This window comes from Paroedura picta, chromosome 1, assembly GCF_049243985.1.
Source record: "Paroedura picta isolate Pp20150507F chromosome 1, Ppicta_v3.0, whole genome shotgun sequence".
NCBI classification, from domain to species: domain Eukaryota; kingdom Metazoa; phylum Chordata; class Lepidosauria; order Squamata; family Gekkonidae; genus Paroedura; species Paroedura picta.
Genome location: NC_135369.1, coordinates 107,946,694 through 107,962,378, shown reverse-complemented (window position 1 = coordinate 107,962,378; position 15,685 = coordinate 107,946,694). Strand labels below are relative to the sequence as shown.

Sequence of the window (15,685 nt, the reverse complement as noted above, 5' to 3'; positions counted from 1 at the left end):
GAATTTTAGCGCCCTTCCTTGAGGGTGGTCAAAGTCTGAACTACCCTAAATAATTGTGCCGGGTGAGAGCTCATGGTTGCTATAGAAGTGGCATAAAACTCCAGTTTAGCCACCTTGATGCCCATTTCATATCCCTTCATAAGCATGCAATAATATATTCTTGCCACCTCATCACGAGTCTTCCTCCACACTCACTCTAGCCATCTTACTTCCCTCTTCCTCTCTCTTAGCTTCACTTTGTACCATGGAACTAGTTTGAGGCAAGGGCATTGGGGAGAGATCTTGGCAATGGCAGTCAACAGGCAGGACTACCAGTCCTCTACCAAGGCCTCCAGCGAGTCGCTGGGAGGCATTAGGTCCCACAGAGCATTCAGGAATCCAGCGAGATCCATAAGTCTCTGGGGGCTAAAAAACCGCCACTGCCCAAACAGGGAGGGCATGGGACCTGAAGTCAAGCCTTCAGGACATAGTGGTCTGATCATGGAATGACATCCGTTGGCATCAGATCCACCTCTATCCCAGCACCAAAGATCAGTATGAAATTTACTACTTTGGTTTGCAATATCTACATTAGGAATGAACATCAGTGGGACATCAGTGGAAGGTAGGAGTAGAATTTTCCATAATTTAGATAAAAAAAACAAAAAATGATGTTCAGATTACATTGGACCCCTTTAAAACTTTCAAAAATACATGCATGGTTCTACAGACTGCTAGAGATATGAAAATCACATGGCTTCACTGGTGGGATTGTCTAGTCATTTGGGGCTTCTGGACCAAAGTCTGTGTACAAATAAATGTAACTGCTGAAATAAGTCTAAAATGTTCAGATTTGAGGTTAACTTGAGGCCAAAAGGCTGGTGTTATAATTTTGGGGAAGCAAACATTTTCCATATATATACCAGTAGACAGAAGATCTAGCTACTTAGCATCCTATGGCTTAGGATATTAATGTAGACACATTTAGACATGTACAAGGAGATTTACATGAAATCATTAACATAGTCAGTTAATAATATAACTTTGAACAAAACTCATGGATATGTAGAAAGCCCAAGATGTCGAATTCCTTACGTTTTATGTTGTATTACTTTATGTTTATATTACTTTATGTTATATTACTTTGCTTTAGGATGCATAGGGCTGATCCTGCGTTGAGCAGGGGGTTGGACTAGATGGCTTGTATGGCCCCTTCCAACTCTATGATTCTATGATTCTATGTTGTTTGATTGTTTTAGATTTTTTTTAGCTTCCCATCTGTTGTTGTAGTCTTAAAATAACTGAATAAAGAGTTTTTAAACTTTCACTAGATTTACCATATGTATTATTTTTTATATATTGCCAATTCTGTATGGGTGCCTTTTGGAAGAGTTTGAAAGAAACAGAGATGTGGTGGAAAGTGCTGTCAGGTGCAAACAACATACAGTGACCTTGTAAGGGCTTCAAGGCAAGAGAGATTCAGAAAGGATTCACCATTGCCTGCCTCTGTGCAGTGGCCCTGAACTTCCATCCAAATACTGGCCAGAGACAATCCTGCTTAGCTTCCAAGATCTGATGAGATTGACTTAGCCTTTTCTCTCTAGGTCAGGGTGAAAGAAACATAACTTATAATTAAGTTAATTATTATATATTGTTTGAATGCATTGAGAAGCATCTTACTCAACGGAGGGGGGAGGCAGAGCAAAATCATAGCTAAATAAGCCACTGTGCCTTCTTGTTCCATTTGATTGCCAATAGTATACTAATTACTGTACAGCTCTCAAACCAAAAGGACATTAAGTTGTTGGTGTGAATGGATGCCAAAAGAAAGCTGTTCAACACATATAATAGGAACATAGAACATGAGAATTATGAGTCAAAGTTAGCTCAACATTGTAAGATGAGAAATGGAATGTTTTAAACAATGCAGTCCTGGAAGTGAGTGAACTAGAAAATTAGGACATTTTCAGTCTGAAAATCATCAAGAATTTTACTCAAGAAATGACACAGATGAAACAGAGTTACTCTAATAATGAAGAAAGACGTAGGCAAGATGTAGGTCAAGTAGTTCAAGTAGTTCGAATGCAAAGGCTGACTTAATAATATCAATAAGACTTCATGGAAATCCCGTCAACATACCCATCACTCAAGTACTGATGAAAAAGAGACTGAAAACTTTTATGCAAGTGTCCAGGAAGAAACCAATCACACACCTAAGCAAGATGTGCTAAAACTCATAGGTGACTGGAATGCAAAATTAGGACACAAGGTAGAATGAACTATTGTGGAACAATTTGGACTAGGAGCATGAAATTAAAGTGAGTTATAGAATTTTGTGAAGACAGTAATTTGTTTACTGTGAATACATGTTTCAGACAAGCAGATGACTCTATGTGTGGACTTCACCAAATGGCCAATATAGAAATCAAATAGATTACTCAGTGGTTCCCAGCCTTTTTATCACCGAGGACTGGTCAACGCTTGACAATTTTACTGAGGCCTGGGGGGGGGTAGTCTTAAGGGATGGCTGATCAGACCTTAATGGCCGCTTTCAGCAAATAGCCTGGAGCTGCGGCCCAGTACTGACTGATAAACGGACCGGTACTGGTCCACGGACCGGGGGTTGGGGTTCGCTGGATTACATAATCAGAAGAAAAACATAGAGAATCTGTGTTCCCTCTGCTAAAGTAAGACCAGGGGCTGATTGTAATACAGACAGATATTATGCACTATGCAGACCTCCAAAATCTGGCAAATTAGCCAGATCCTAGAATTAACCCCTTCCCACCATACACTTTCTGAGGCTTTATTAGGAATTATGAGCTCAATGTCCATAACCATAAGAAGAAACATTAATCCCATGTGATTTCAGCTTTAAAAATCAGAAGTGATAGTTTTATATTGCCAAATGCCGTACTTGTGTGGGCCAAACGATTATTCTGATTATTATTGCACGTTTAAATATTAAAGCATAGTTAGGACTTTGAATAATATTTTGACCTATTCTAAAACATATGTTGTGAATGCAAGTGAATGATTTGAATACACATAAGCCACCAAACCATTTGAAGGATAAGATTTTCTGAGCAAGAATGCTGTAAAATAGTTGTGGCAAGTCCAGAGAAGTTTATAGATGGTTAGCCATTGCATGTCTCTGACAGTTTCTTCATGAGGAATTCGGCCCGCCTTACTGTTCGTTTTGGATTAGGCCAAATTTCTGCTTCCTGATGACATTGCGGATGGTCTGAGGCAGTCCCAGGCCTGGCATAACTCAGGCCCTAAGTTACCCCCAGCAAAGGAACGCAGATAAATCTGCCCTGGGCTTCAACAGGGCATATGTCAGGCCTGGGTTGTGTGTTGGTGGAAAATCTGGCCTGTCCCCTGTCAGGGCATTGCTCATGCCTGTCAGAACCCCAAGATTTCTGCCATGTATTAGTGCTGAGTGATGAGCCTAAGTGTAACCATTTTGAATACTGTCTGCTTATTGTAACACTTGTAGAATTTGCACCTGTGCTCCAAGGTCATTCTTGCTGTATGTTATCTCACTGCTGGCTGGTTTCCCGGCCGTGCCCCTGCACTGGGTGATATTGTGTCTATGGATGATGTGAGCCTTTGGGGCCTGGGAAAGGCTGGAATAGAGGGTTAAGAACTGGTGTTTGACCTGTATTGCTCAGATTCGGCTATGTGAGTCCTGGGAGAACTGCTCTGAATAAACTTTCAACTTTTCAACAAGTGAAGTTTTATTTCAAGTCTGTCATCCTGACAATACCCTCCCTGCCACAAGCGTCACTTCCATCATCTATCCTTGCAACTGTTTTTTTTAAGTCAGATCGCATTACAATGTAATTCTGAAGTAACAAAATAGAAAAAAAACAACACACACATTTGTTTTTGTTGGTTTTAGTGAGATCTGAGACTGTGTGTGTGTGTATGTGTAGGAAAGGCACAATTAAACAGCCCATTTTTAAAATTCCCTAGTGTGTATTGTAACAGTTTTGCATTACAGGCCCCTACTTAGCTGACAAGATCTGGCTAGCCTGGGCTGTCCAGGGCCTATTATGCACATGTTAGATAATGCACTTTCAGTGGACTTTAGTAGTAGATTTTCTTGTTCCACACAAGTCAATCCAGATGCAAAAACACATTGGTATTAATAGTATTTATACAGGGAATTTTATAGGATTTTATTGTGTTTTATCTTTTAATTGCCTGTAAACCACCATGAGTCCAGTTGGGAATGATGGTATATAAATTTGAGAAATAAATAAATAAACATGTGCACAGTAGGCCCAGGTAAGGGCATTGCATGTTTATGTATATAAAAATGAAGTTTTGTTGATAAAGGATAATTCTGGTCCTTTAATTTCCTAAAATGGAGTCATAGAAACATATCCAAACATTAAGTGTCAACGAATTCAAAAACTGGGCGAGAGCCATCCATGATAACAACTCTCAAAGAGATATTAACCAAGACATTCCTCTAGAGCTGCTTTCAACTGCATCAAAAAGTTTTATTTGTCTGTCATTGCCATTTTACACACTAAAGATAATGAAAGAATCAATCTTGATCCCCCAAAGGTAGCTATAAGCATATGGCATTGATCCCCCAGATACTGAAAACAAGGGAATGGGTTATTTCTAATAGCTCTAAGAACTATATGGCTTATTTCTACTTGCTGGAGGCCACCCCTGAGACATAAGACAGCACCAAAAACATTTAGACCAATTTTATGCCACACAGAACGACAGGTCATACATTTCTATCTTGCCTTTCTTTCAAGGAACTTAAGGTGGCAAACATCACTCTTTCCTCCTCTGTGATATATAGAAGCCTTTCTGTAAAATGTTGCCCATTTTAGAAATAGGAAACATGCCAGAACTCTTAAGAGATGGTATTGTACATAGTTTTCTTTCTTTCTTTCTCTGAAATACTAGATAACCCTTTATTCGTTATTGTTATTAGCAATTGGTGTATCTATTCTAATTTTTACAAAAAGCTGATTGATGAATTTCCTACAGATTATACTGTATCTGTACTGATCCACAGTACCAATTCCTCCTCAAGTGATTTATGCACACATGCACAAGTTTAGAATCCAAATTATCCCAGTTATTTTTTATCGCTTCCTGTTTTTCCTCTGAAGATTGGGGGGGGGGGATATTTTCCTCAAAGCCGACAATAAAGCTAGGCAGTTACTTTGTCCTTCTTTTTCCTGCTCATATTATGGAGTTCTTGATGTTCCTCCATAAATACCATATTTAAGATCTTCAATAAGGCCTTCCTAGGTTTTTTTTGCGGCTGACACATGTCACGAAATATCCTTTCCTGAGGCTTCATTAGTAAAATCACTTGGTTACCCTATATACTTGTGTATAAGCCTAGTTTTTCAGCAGCTTTTTTCACTCTGAAAAAGCCCTTCTCGGCTTATACACGGGTATATACGGTAATTGAAATAAAAGTCTGCTCCAGCCAATCGATGCTCTGGCAGCTTGTAGGACATCAACAGTTTGACTTAGAAACTCTGATCTTTTTTTTTCCCCTTTGCCTTCATTTCTTCCTCTTCTTAATCACTTCTTCCAAACTATTCTTTTGGTTTCTGTTGGTGAAAAGTGGGGTAAAAAAACCAGCAGCTATTCACCCTCTTGTCTTTGCTGTATTTGTTGGGGGGCAGGCTGGATGGGAGAGTCTGTGATGATGGAGCATTTCTCACCCTCAGCTTATTTGCGAGTCAATAAGTTTGCCCAGATTTTGTGGTAAAATTAGGTGGCCTATATGCGAGTATATGCAGCATTTCAAAAGAATAGATAAGACATTAACCTTTTTACACTGGCTCCTAATTTTTTTTTTCTGTTGGTCGCTGGTCGGGTAGCAACTCACAAAAAGAACACAGAATATATCCCATGGCATTCCCAAAGCACATGCTCTAAGGACGACTATGTTAAGACAAGCCAGAGTGATAGAATTTTAATAGATTCTACAAGTGGGACTATCAGCAACTATTAACCATCCTAGCTATATAGAACTGGGATGTTCGAAAGCCAAATATCTCTCATGACCAAATTCTGAAGAGAAACAGTATAGTTGCCTTCATGACTCACCAGAGAGCTTTTTGGAAGGATCTGGCTGGCCCCTGTCAGAACCAGAATGCTGGGTTAAATGTACTATGACTTATTAATAAAGTTATAGTGGAATCTGTAGCAACCTGATAATCTTTCAGAGTTATGGTGGAATATGTAGCAACCTGATAATCTTTCCTGTGTGTCTTTGATTGGACTATGCTATTCATAGAATCATAGAATCATAGAATCATAGAGTTGGAAGGGGCCATACAGGCCATCTAGTCCAACCCACTGCTCAACGCAGGATCAGCCCAAAGCATCCTAAAGCAGGATGGTATTCATGGTAAACAATGAAATGTGTATATATATATATTTGTTGTTGTTGTTGTTGTTGTTAGGTGTGAAGTCGTGTCCGACCCATCGCAACCCCATGGACAATGATCCTCCAGGCCCTCCTGTCCTCTACCATTCCCCGGAGTCTATTTAAGTTTGGACCAACTGCTTCAGTGACTCCATCCAGCCACCTCATTCTCTGTTGTCCCCTTCTTCTTTTGCCCTCAGTCGCTCCCACATTAAGCTCTTCTCCAGGGAGTCCTTCCTTCTCATGAGGTGGCCATGAGAAGTTTCATCTTCAGGATCTGGCCTTCTAAGGAGCAGTCTGGGCTGATCTCCTCTAGGACTGACCAGTTTGTTTGCCTTGCAGTCCAAGGGACTCGCAAGAGTCTTCTCCAGCACCAGAGTTCAAAAGCCTCAGTTCTTTGACGCTCGGCCTTCCTTATGGTCCAACTTTCGCAGCCATACATTGCAACTGGGAATACCATAGCCTTGCCTAAATGCACTTTTGTGGGCAGGGTGATATCTCTGCTTTTTAGGATGCTGTCTAGATTTGCCATAGCTTTCCTCCCCAGGAGCAAGCACCTTTTAATATCTTTGCTGCAGTCCCCATCTGCAGTGAAGAATATACATACATACATATATAAATCTGTGTTTGTATTTTTTGTTAAGTATACACATGTTCACTTAACATTTTACAATTCATCATACCTTTCACTAAACATTTTAGATATCATTTATTGTGGCAGATTTAGATTTATTTCATGGTAGATAATTTTGAATATGTTAATCTCACTCCTCAATACCATTTAATATTTTTTTCACACAAAAAAGTTAGCATCTCTAATATTTATTGGATTATCATGTTTTACAGGAGATGCACGGCTGAGAGATCAGACAGGGGTTCTCTCTGAGCGACGTGGTTCCTACCCATTTATAGACTTCCGTCTTCTCAACAGTAAGTATATCACTGCTTGGGTAGTGGGGTAATACAAGAACTGAGATGACAGTTCAAATTGCATGTGCATATACACAAACTAATAAATGTTTTCTACACTCCATGTCCACAAATTATGCTTTGTTTTTACTTTGTAGATTAGTTTCCAATCTGTTTTCACAGTATATATGCTCTAGGAATACCCTAAGTACTGTTTAATGTAATTGCCACTGCAGAAAAAAATGCAAAGTTAGGATGCTGATGAAATTTAATCCAGGGCTATCTTGTTGGTGATACAGCATCGTCAGTTCTGGCATGTTCTGAAAGTGATGTCATCATGATGGGATGTCCAGGCAACGGTCTAGTATTTAGGCCAAAATTCTGGTAAAAATGGCTTTTAACATAGAATTTTAATCCAAATACTGGAGTGTCAGCTGGACGTTGCAAACATGATAACATCACTTCCTGGTCACACTGGAAGTAACAACACCACCTTGCTAGCAACATAGCCTGGGCCATCCTCCTTTTCCTGGTATATCCCTCAGTTGGGCCAGCTGATTGGTGGCAGGGGGTGAGGTTTGCAGGGAGATTCCCCAGCTCTGTGGAGTCTGGCAACCCTAAAACATACCTTAACCTTTTACTTATGATCTACCTAAAAAAACTATACCCATCATTCATCTGCCTACAGCCCTATTATAATGCCTATTATTGTGATGCCCACTACTGACATGAAGTGGAAGATCTGATGCACTCAATATTCCTCTTCTGCATATCCTCTTATAAAAGTAGGAACATTCGTTTCAATGTCTGCTTGCTGTTGGCATGAAGCATTTCTGGTAATTGATCCAAACCACAGTCATAAAGCTGTTTAACTGGTCTTTGAACAATGTTTTCGGATAATGGAATACTTGGACATGAATCAAACTATTTGGCAGTGGTTTGTACAAATCATCCATAACTGAACATTCATGGGGGGCATTCTGTGATGGCTGAAAGAAAAAGTTGTTTCAAGGTATGATGGAAAAGCCTCAAATCTGCAGTTTGCCACATATGAAATGGACACCAGGAGGCACTGAACACATAATCAGATTAAATGCATCAGAGGTGATTAGGATAGAAAAACAGAAATGGCTACTCTCTTTCTTTGAAAATATAAAAGCCAGAGCTTATCAGAACAAACATGTCCCTTTTATATACCCCCCTCCCAAAACCCTCTAATTATTCTTATATTAGCAGTTTTATATGATAAACTGGGTAAAGAGACTATGGAAGTCCACTTGAGTAGCATTATCTAGTGAGTAGAGGATATGCTTTTGCTTCACTGTCTTTTTTAAAGTACCTTACAGAAAAGTGCAGAATCTTTGCACCTTCCTGATATGTTATATGTGAAAAAAAAATTAAGGAGGTTAAATAAGGTAGACAAAATGTGCTACCTTATATGGCCGTGCCATATTCCAAGAAGTTTTAGAAGAAATTCTGATTAGTTCTGGAACATTTATGGAGTCACTTTCCTTCCATAAATTTGTGGGACTCTGGAGCATGAGTCATCCACATAATGTTCCAAGTGTTTTACTGTTCTTTATTCTGTTTGGGAGAGCCGTGGTTTGTATAAACTAAACAGAGTCCCATCTGTGGAGATACAAGGCATTTTGTACACTGTGTAATGTAAATTTCAAGTGCTCCAGTATCATGCATTTACTTCATTCACTTTTTCTCTTATTGGTGCTTAGCCTAATTTGGCTTCCACCAAAGGATTTTTACTGGTAAGGCAACAAGGATTTAATTCTCTGATTTACTTACGTTGTGTAGTGAGTCACTGAACCAGAATTATCTTTCATTACCCTATGATGTAGTCTATCAATGACTGATACAGCATTTCTTGATTGCCTTAATTAGGATCAAGAGGGAATCTCATATAGTGCAATACAATTACACTGGATTGGTGAATAACAACACAGTACAGTGTGAAGGGAACTGGATGTGCTTTCTTCCAGTGTACATTTCAAACTGAGATGTTATTAAACATCAAAAACCTTAAACCCAACCAGGACCTTAGATTTAGGAGCAAACTTACTCCACCGTCACTACACTGTCAGGATGACAGACTAGAAAACAACAACTTCTTTATTAAAGCAAGCGTTTATTTCTAAGTAGTTCTATCCAGAACGATTCAAAGCCGAATCTGGCTTGCTGAGTCAAAACACAGTTCTTAACCCTCAACTTTTTGTGGAAAGAAATCTACTTACTGCTTTTCCTTAGGTCCCTTTTTGTGCAAAGTGTCCTGTTTTTTTCTTATTTTTATTTTTTTTCTTATTTATTAATTTGGCTTATATTTGGGTTCTGTGTGCTCCTGATGTGCGGCCAGAGAGATGTAGCTGTGTACCCTGTCATCTAAAACATAGGTATGCTGGCTGGGTTTGATGTAGTGCTTAGGAAAGCTGTAATTGACTACAGGCTTAGTTGGTATCCTTAGCTGCTTGGAGGTATGGCAGGAATTTGCCAGGTGCCTCTGTATTTTCAGACTCCTGTTTCATTCTTCTATGGGTATTTTCCCAGTTACACCAGTGCAAGGGCAGGGATCAAGATGGGAAGGCTTTGGATGATGAGTAAGCTCTTTTCATTCCCCATCTCACCACAGGCAAGGTGGGGATTTGAACCTGGGTTTCACAGATCCTGCCCTGAAGCTCTCACTGCTATACCGCACTGGCTTTCATAGGGTGACTGCTGTTGAAGAGTCTTGCCCATGCATAACTTCAGTAACTGATTTAAGTATCCAAAGATATCTTGACCTTGCTATTAGAATATAAGATGTTCACAGGTGCAACATTAACACTTTGTACTTCTGCCACATTTGTCAAAAAGGTGAATCATTTATATTATTAGTTATTTATATATTTATATAAATGTATATATATATATATATTTATAGCCAAAAATTAGCGGCGGAAGATTAGGAGCAGTGTTACAATAAAATGAATGGGAAAAAGGCCACAGCACAAAATGAGCGATGATATTTAGCACCTCATTAAAAATCCCCCAGACAGAAGAGGCACCAGAAGCCTCCCCCTCCTGACTATAATGGTCATAGAGGTTTGGTTGGGTAAAGATGGAGGAGTAGTTCTCTCTGCTCACTACACCAAACTGTGGTGAGCCAGTTTGGTGTAGTGGTTAGGAGTGCGGACTTCTAATCTGGCATGCCAGGTTCGATTCTGCACTCCCCCACATGCAGCCAGCTGGGTGACCCTGGGCTCCCCACGACACTGATAAAACTGTTCTGACCGGGCAGTGATATCAGGGCTCTCTCAGCCTCACCCACCTCACAGGGTGTCTGTTGTGGAGAGAGGAAAGGCAACACAACTGTAAGCCATTTTGAGACTCCTTCCGGGTAGGGAAAAGCGGAGTATAAGAACCAACTCTTCTTCTTCTTCTTCTAAGTCGCACACTGAAGAATCTACTTGTGGCATCTGAAGAAATAGATACAAAAGCTGTTATAGGGATAAAATAAAATATAGGGATAAAATATCAGACTCAAAAAACCTTTATTGGCATACACAAACACAATCCAAGGAAACAAAACATGCTTCCAAGGGCATTGGCTACCCTGGCAAGTTTAATGGGATCCTTTTCTGAAAGCATTACTTTGATGATGAGGGATTTAGAATTGACTTTGGAATTTAAATCCCTCAAATATGACTGGATTAAAGCTCATTGGGGAGAGAAAACTGGACACTCCAAAACAATATGTGGTAGCGTATCCAAAATATTGTTATTTAAACTGTCACAAGACTCTGAATTATTTTTGATATAACAAACTAGGAGTCTTCATTTCATTTTTGGAAGTGGTGGGGATCTACCTGTACCCCAAAATAATAAAATTAATGTTTGTGTATATATTCTATAAAGCAATGTCTCAGCTGTGGTTTTGCAATCACAGTAAAAGATTATTTTTATAATCTAACTAATGTTTTACATCATTTGGACACTATTTTACATAAGCATCTCACCAGTGAGACAATCCATGAGTTTTACTAAATATGTAAATTCCCTTTGAAACAAGATTTTTGTGCGTGACTTGCTAAATTTGTTACCTGACCTTCTGTTCCAAGGAAGAGGGTGTATTGACAATAACATTGAGGAGACATTCCAAATGACACAAGGAAGAGAAAAAAAAACACTAAGTGAAAGAACTATTAAGATGATAAATTAAAAGTTGTGTTTTCTGTTATTACAGGTTACTTTCATTTTCCTTAAAGGGGAACAAGGGCTACTTCCTTTCACTCTGTAATGGTCATTTTTTTTAACAATTGTCTTATTGTAATGCTTCAGATCAGGAGTATGTTCCTAGCTGAAGACATTCAATCCTAAATTAATTGTGTACTATGGCATTCTGTATATGCAGATTTCTTGGGAGGCAGCATAAAAATTATCCAAGTAAATAATAAAATGTCACTCTATATTCCTTTTATAACTATGATTTAGTGGCCTTGTAGAACTAGTGGATTAAGGAATAATTTGCAAAGGTCTATCAAAAATAAGTCTGATGTTCTTTCAAACAGTTTACTCCCATGGACATATCCTTATCAATGCAGCCTACACCAATGAATTCAAGAGGGTTGCTAGCAGATCTCTGACAGTTGGTGGGGAGGGGGTTTAGGAGGTGGGTGCTGTAGTAATCCCATAATGTCAATTTATGGCACAAACATGGAAGTGACATTATTTCACTCTAGGGTTCTAGATTGTCAATGGAATCCTAGACTGTTGCACTGATGCAATGATGTCACTCTAGGTTTGCACCAGACATGATGCCATCACATCGCATTTTCCCACTCCGTACTCTACTGAATGGTGACAGGCAACTTGAATTGCAGGGCAAGCAAAATATTTGGCCGCCTTAGAATTCAGCTATAAATGTCATATATGAGGAACATAAAACCATTTGAGATGTTTTCTGTATGGTTTAACTGCCCTGTATTCAATGCTTCCGGAAAGCATGGTTTTTTCCTGCTTCCCTGCAGTATCACAGGACACTAATGCACTGCTGGTAGTTTCCATGGCTTTTCTCTGACCTTTCGCAGACTTGCTGTGCTCTGAAGTTTTAGGAATTGTTAAAGGCTGACTCAATATACTGAGTAATTAGCCCATATATTGTGTGTGCTTTATTATTATTATTATTATTATTATTATTATTATTATTATTATTATTATTATTATTATTATTATTATTCGACATATATCCTGCCACCCATGGCAAGCCTTCTCATGGTGGGTTACATAATAAGCCCACATAAAATACAATCCCCATTAAAACCACCATCCCTACATTTTACAATTCATGACAGTAACAGACACCCTCTCTACCAACCAGTGTGGCTACTTGGTATGCCTGGGAGATACTTAAGCCAACTACCACCAGCCAATGATCTAAGAACGTGGTGGCAGTGTCTCCCTATATAAGTGTCAATGGCTTTCCTGTGGTCCAACATTTTTCTTCAAATGGGGGCACTTGTTTTGAGCATTTTGAATGAAAATTAAAAAACAAGGATGGAATGAAAACGAAAGCATTTCACAGTGCCCCATGCAAAGCAACAGAACCAGAATATACTATTCCTTTGGCCTTGTTGCTGGAGAAGTCTTCAATTGACTTGCCATATGAAGACAATTCTAGGAAAAAGAAAGAGGGAGGCATGCAAATAGGTTACCATAAAGCTCAGTTTGATAGAAGGTGTTATGATGCAGCCTGATCTCGCCTGCTCTTGGCGGCTAAGCATGGTCAGTACTTGGAAAGAAGACTCTGCAGAAGAAGGCAATGGCACATCACCTCTGCTTACTCGCTTGCCTTGAAAGCCCTTTGTTGGGGTCCCCATAAATCAGCTGCAACTTGATGAGACTTTATGAGCATGCTTGTGTACGTGCACGCACGCACACACACACACACCCTTCAGCTTACAGTCCATTCAATTACAGTGGGTATTGACAGTGTTGTGTCTGTAGCCCTGCTGAGGATGAGCTTGAGTTCCGAGGCAGGATAGTAGCCAGCGCAAAATCGACCAATGCACGGCTAGATCCCATCTGCCAGATCCAGTCAGCTTAAAATGAAACTGACCAACAGCACACACTGGAGAGAAGATCTATTATGTGGATTGTGTGTATAACTTGGGCTTGTTTGGGGGTTACTTGCTTCAGTTCTCAGTTCTACTCGTACTATGCTGGGGTCTTAATAAAGAGCTCAAATCACTTCCAGTGTCCATGTCCACCTCTGAAATGTGAACAAAGAAAACCCCAGGCTTTGCTATCAGAATAGTACGTGTAGTTTGAGGATTTTGCATAAGATTAACTTGTTTATATAATCATGGCTGTAGATGTTATACAGGGCTTGAAATTTAGTTGGGTTCTTCTCTATGCACTTGAAAAAGGTAACATTGCACTAATACCATCATGGAGGAGGTGTGATTGGGGGGTTATATAACTTTCCTAACACAAAATTCCATAAAATATTAATAGTGGTTGCAGGCCCAGGTTGTTCTTAGGTTGTTCTCAGCCATCCTGATATCTCTGTTTTAGTTTTCACTGAAATATCATGAGGCTAAACATAAATAATTCTCTTTATTCCTGGATTCAGTTCTCCTATCAAAAATATGAAAACACCAATGCTTAGATGTTCTATGTATTCCAGAACCTATCTTTTGTTTTGTCATTTTCCTTGGGGATAACTAAATGTGGAGTTGAAAAAAAGAACTACAATGTCTACACTTTAAGAAATGCATCAACCACAAGCTGACCTTCACTGATTTCCAACTTGTTGGTTTAGTGAAGTTCTTTGTACCAATTGTTTTTCCACAGATACCATTTACTCAGGGGAAATTAGCACAAAGAAAAAAGTAAAGAGACTGTTAAGCTTTCAGAGATATTTCCATGCATCCAGGTTCTTGCGTGGGATCGTACCACAAACTTCATTGTATTTGCTGGATGAAGACTATCTCGGTCAAGCAAGGGTAAGAAGTATACAGATGTAGAGCTTTTTAAAAACTCATCCTTCTAAACTAAAGTGGGGATTAAAATAAGACACCAAAAACAAGAAGATACACAGAAATATTTTTTAAAAATACCAACTAAAGTGTAAGTAGCCAATCTATATACATCTATATACATAGTGTAATAAAACAGATGCTTTTGATAGAAGCTCAGGCTACATCTGGCTTTGTTCTCACATCTTTTTTCCAATTCTCTAAATTCTGTCCGCTTGGGGCACTATTAAGAAAATATTTGAGGTTCTGTTAGCGGTTATAAATCCTTTAGGAAATTCAATTGTTATGTACTTGAATATTATTATTGGAATCTGAAGTGGAATGTTATAATTTGAAATAAGGCCTACAATCCGGATAACTTGTCAGAATCTGGAGAACTGGAAATAAAGGAGTGAGAACTGATCCTGCTTTAGCCTCTGGGCTTCTATCAAATGCATCAGTTGTATTACCCTGTTTATATACATGGATTGGTTGTTTACTCTTTAGTTAGAATTAAAATAAGAACACCGTCTCTTGGTTGAACTCATTCAAATGTATGTATGTATTTATTTCTTACATTTTTATACCGCCCTCCCTTGCAGCTCAGTCCAGTTCAACGAGAACATGAAAACCGATAAGACATATGAAGTATGAATTTAGTAACTGTATCAATATCAACAACAACAATATCAATAACATTGAACAATTAATAATGTAATGCCAAGAATTTTCATGTTAGAGATACAGTGTAGAATTCATGTTATCCAGTGTAGAATGTTCAGCCTGGAGAAGAGGAGGCTGAGAGAGAACATGACTGCTCTCCTTAAGTATTTGAAAGCCTGTCACTTGGAAGAGAGCAGGGAATAGTTCCTATTGGCAGAAGATAGGACCTGCAGTAATGGCTTCAAACTACATGTAGAATGGTACTGGCTAGATATCACAGAGTAGTTCAGCAGAGGAATCGACTGCTTAAGGAGACGGTGAGCTCCCCCTCACTGACAGCCTTCAAACAGGGACTGGACCAATAGTCCTGAAGGCATGGAAACCTTTTGTTGTTGTTGTTGTTGTTAGGTGTGAAGTTGTGTCTGACCCATCGGGACCCCACAGACAATGATCCTCCGGGCCCTCCTGTCCTCCACCATTTCCTGGAGTCCATTTAAGTTTGCACCTACTGCTTCAGTGACTCCATCCAGCCGCCTCATTCTCTGTCGTCCCCTTCTTCTTTTGCCCTCGATCGCTCTCAGCATTAGGCTCTTCTCCAGGGAGTCCTTCCTTCTCATGAGGTGGCCAAAGTATTTGAGTTTCATCTTCAGGATCTGGCCTTCTAAGGAACAGTCAGGGCTGATCTCCTCTAGGACTGAGGAGATTTGTG

The 15,685-nt window shown here is 39.4% G+C and overlaps 1 protein-coding gene across 6 annotated transcripts in view; it reads left to right on the top strand.

Annotated features, from left to right (window-relative positions):
• Positions 1-15,685, top strand: part of PDE7B (phosphodiesterase 7B) — a 251,800-nt gene that overhangs the window by 199,987 nt on the left and 36,128 nt on the right. For all 6 annotated transcript variants that reach the window (XM_077351958.1, XM_077351950.1, XM_077351936.1 and 3 more), the window contains 2 exons: positions 7,247-7,330; positions 14,150-14,301. In XM_077351958.1, the coding sequence (XP_077208073.1) occupies positions 7,247-7,330; positions 14,150-14,301 (236 nt within the window). The remainder of the gene's footprint in view (positions 1-7,246; positions 7,331-14,149; positions 14,302-15,685) is intronic.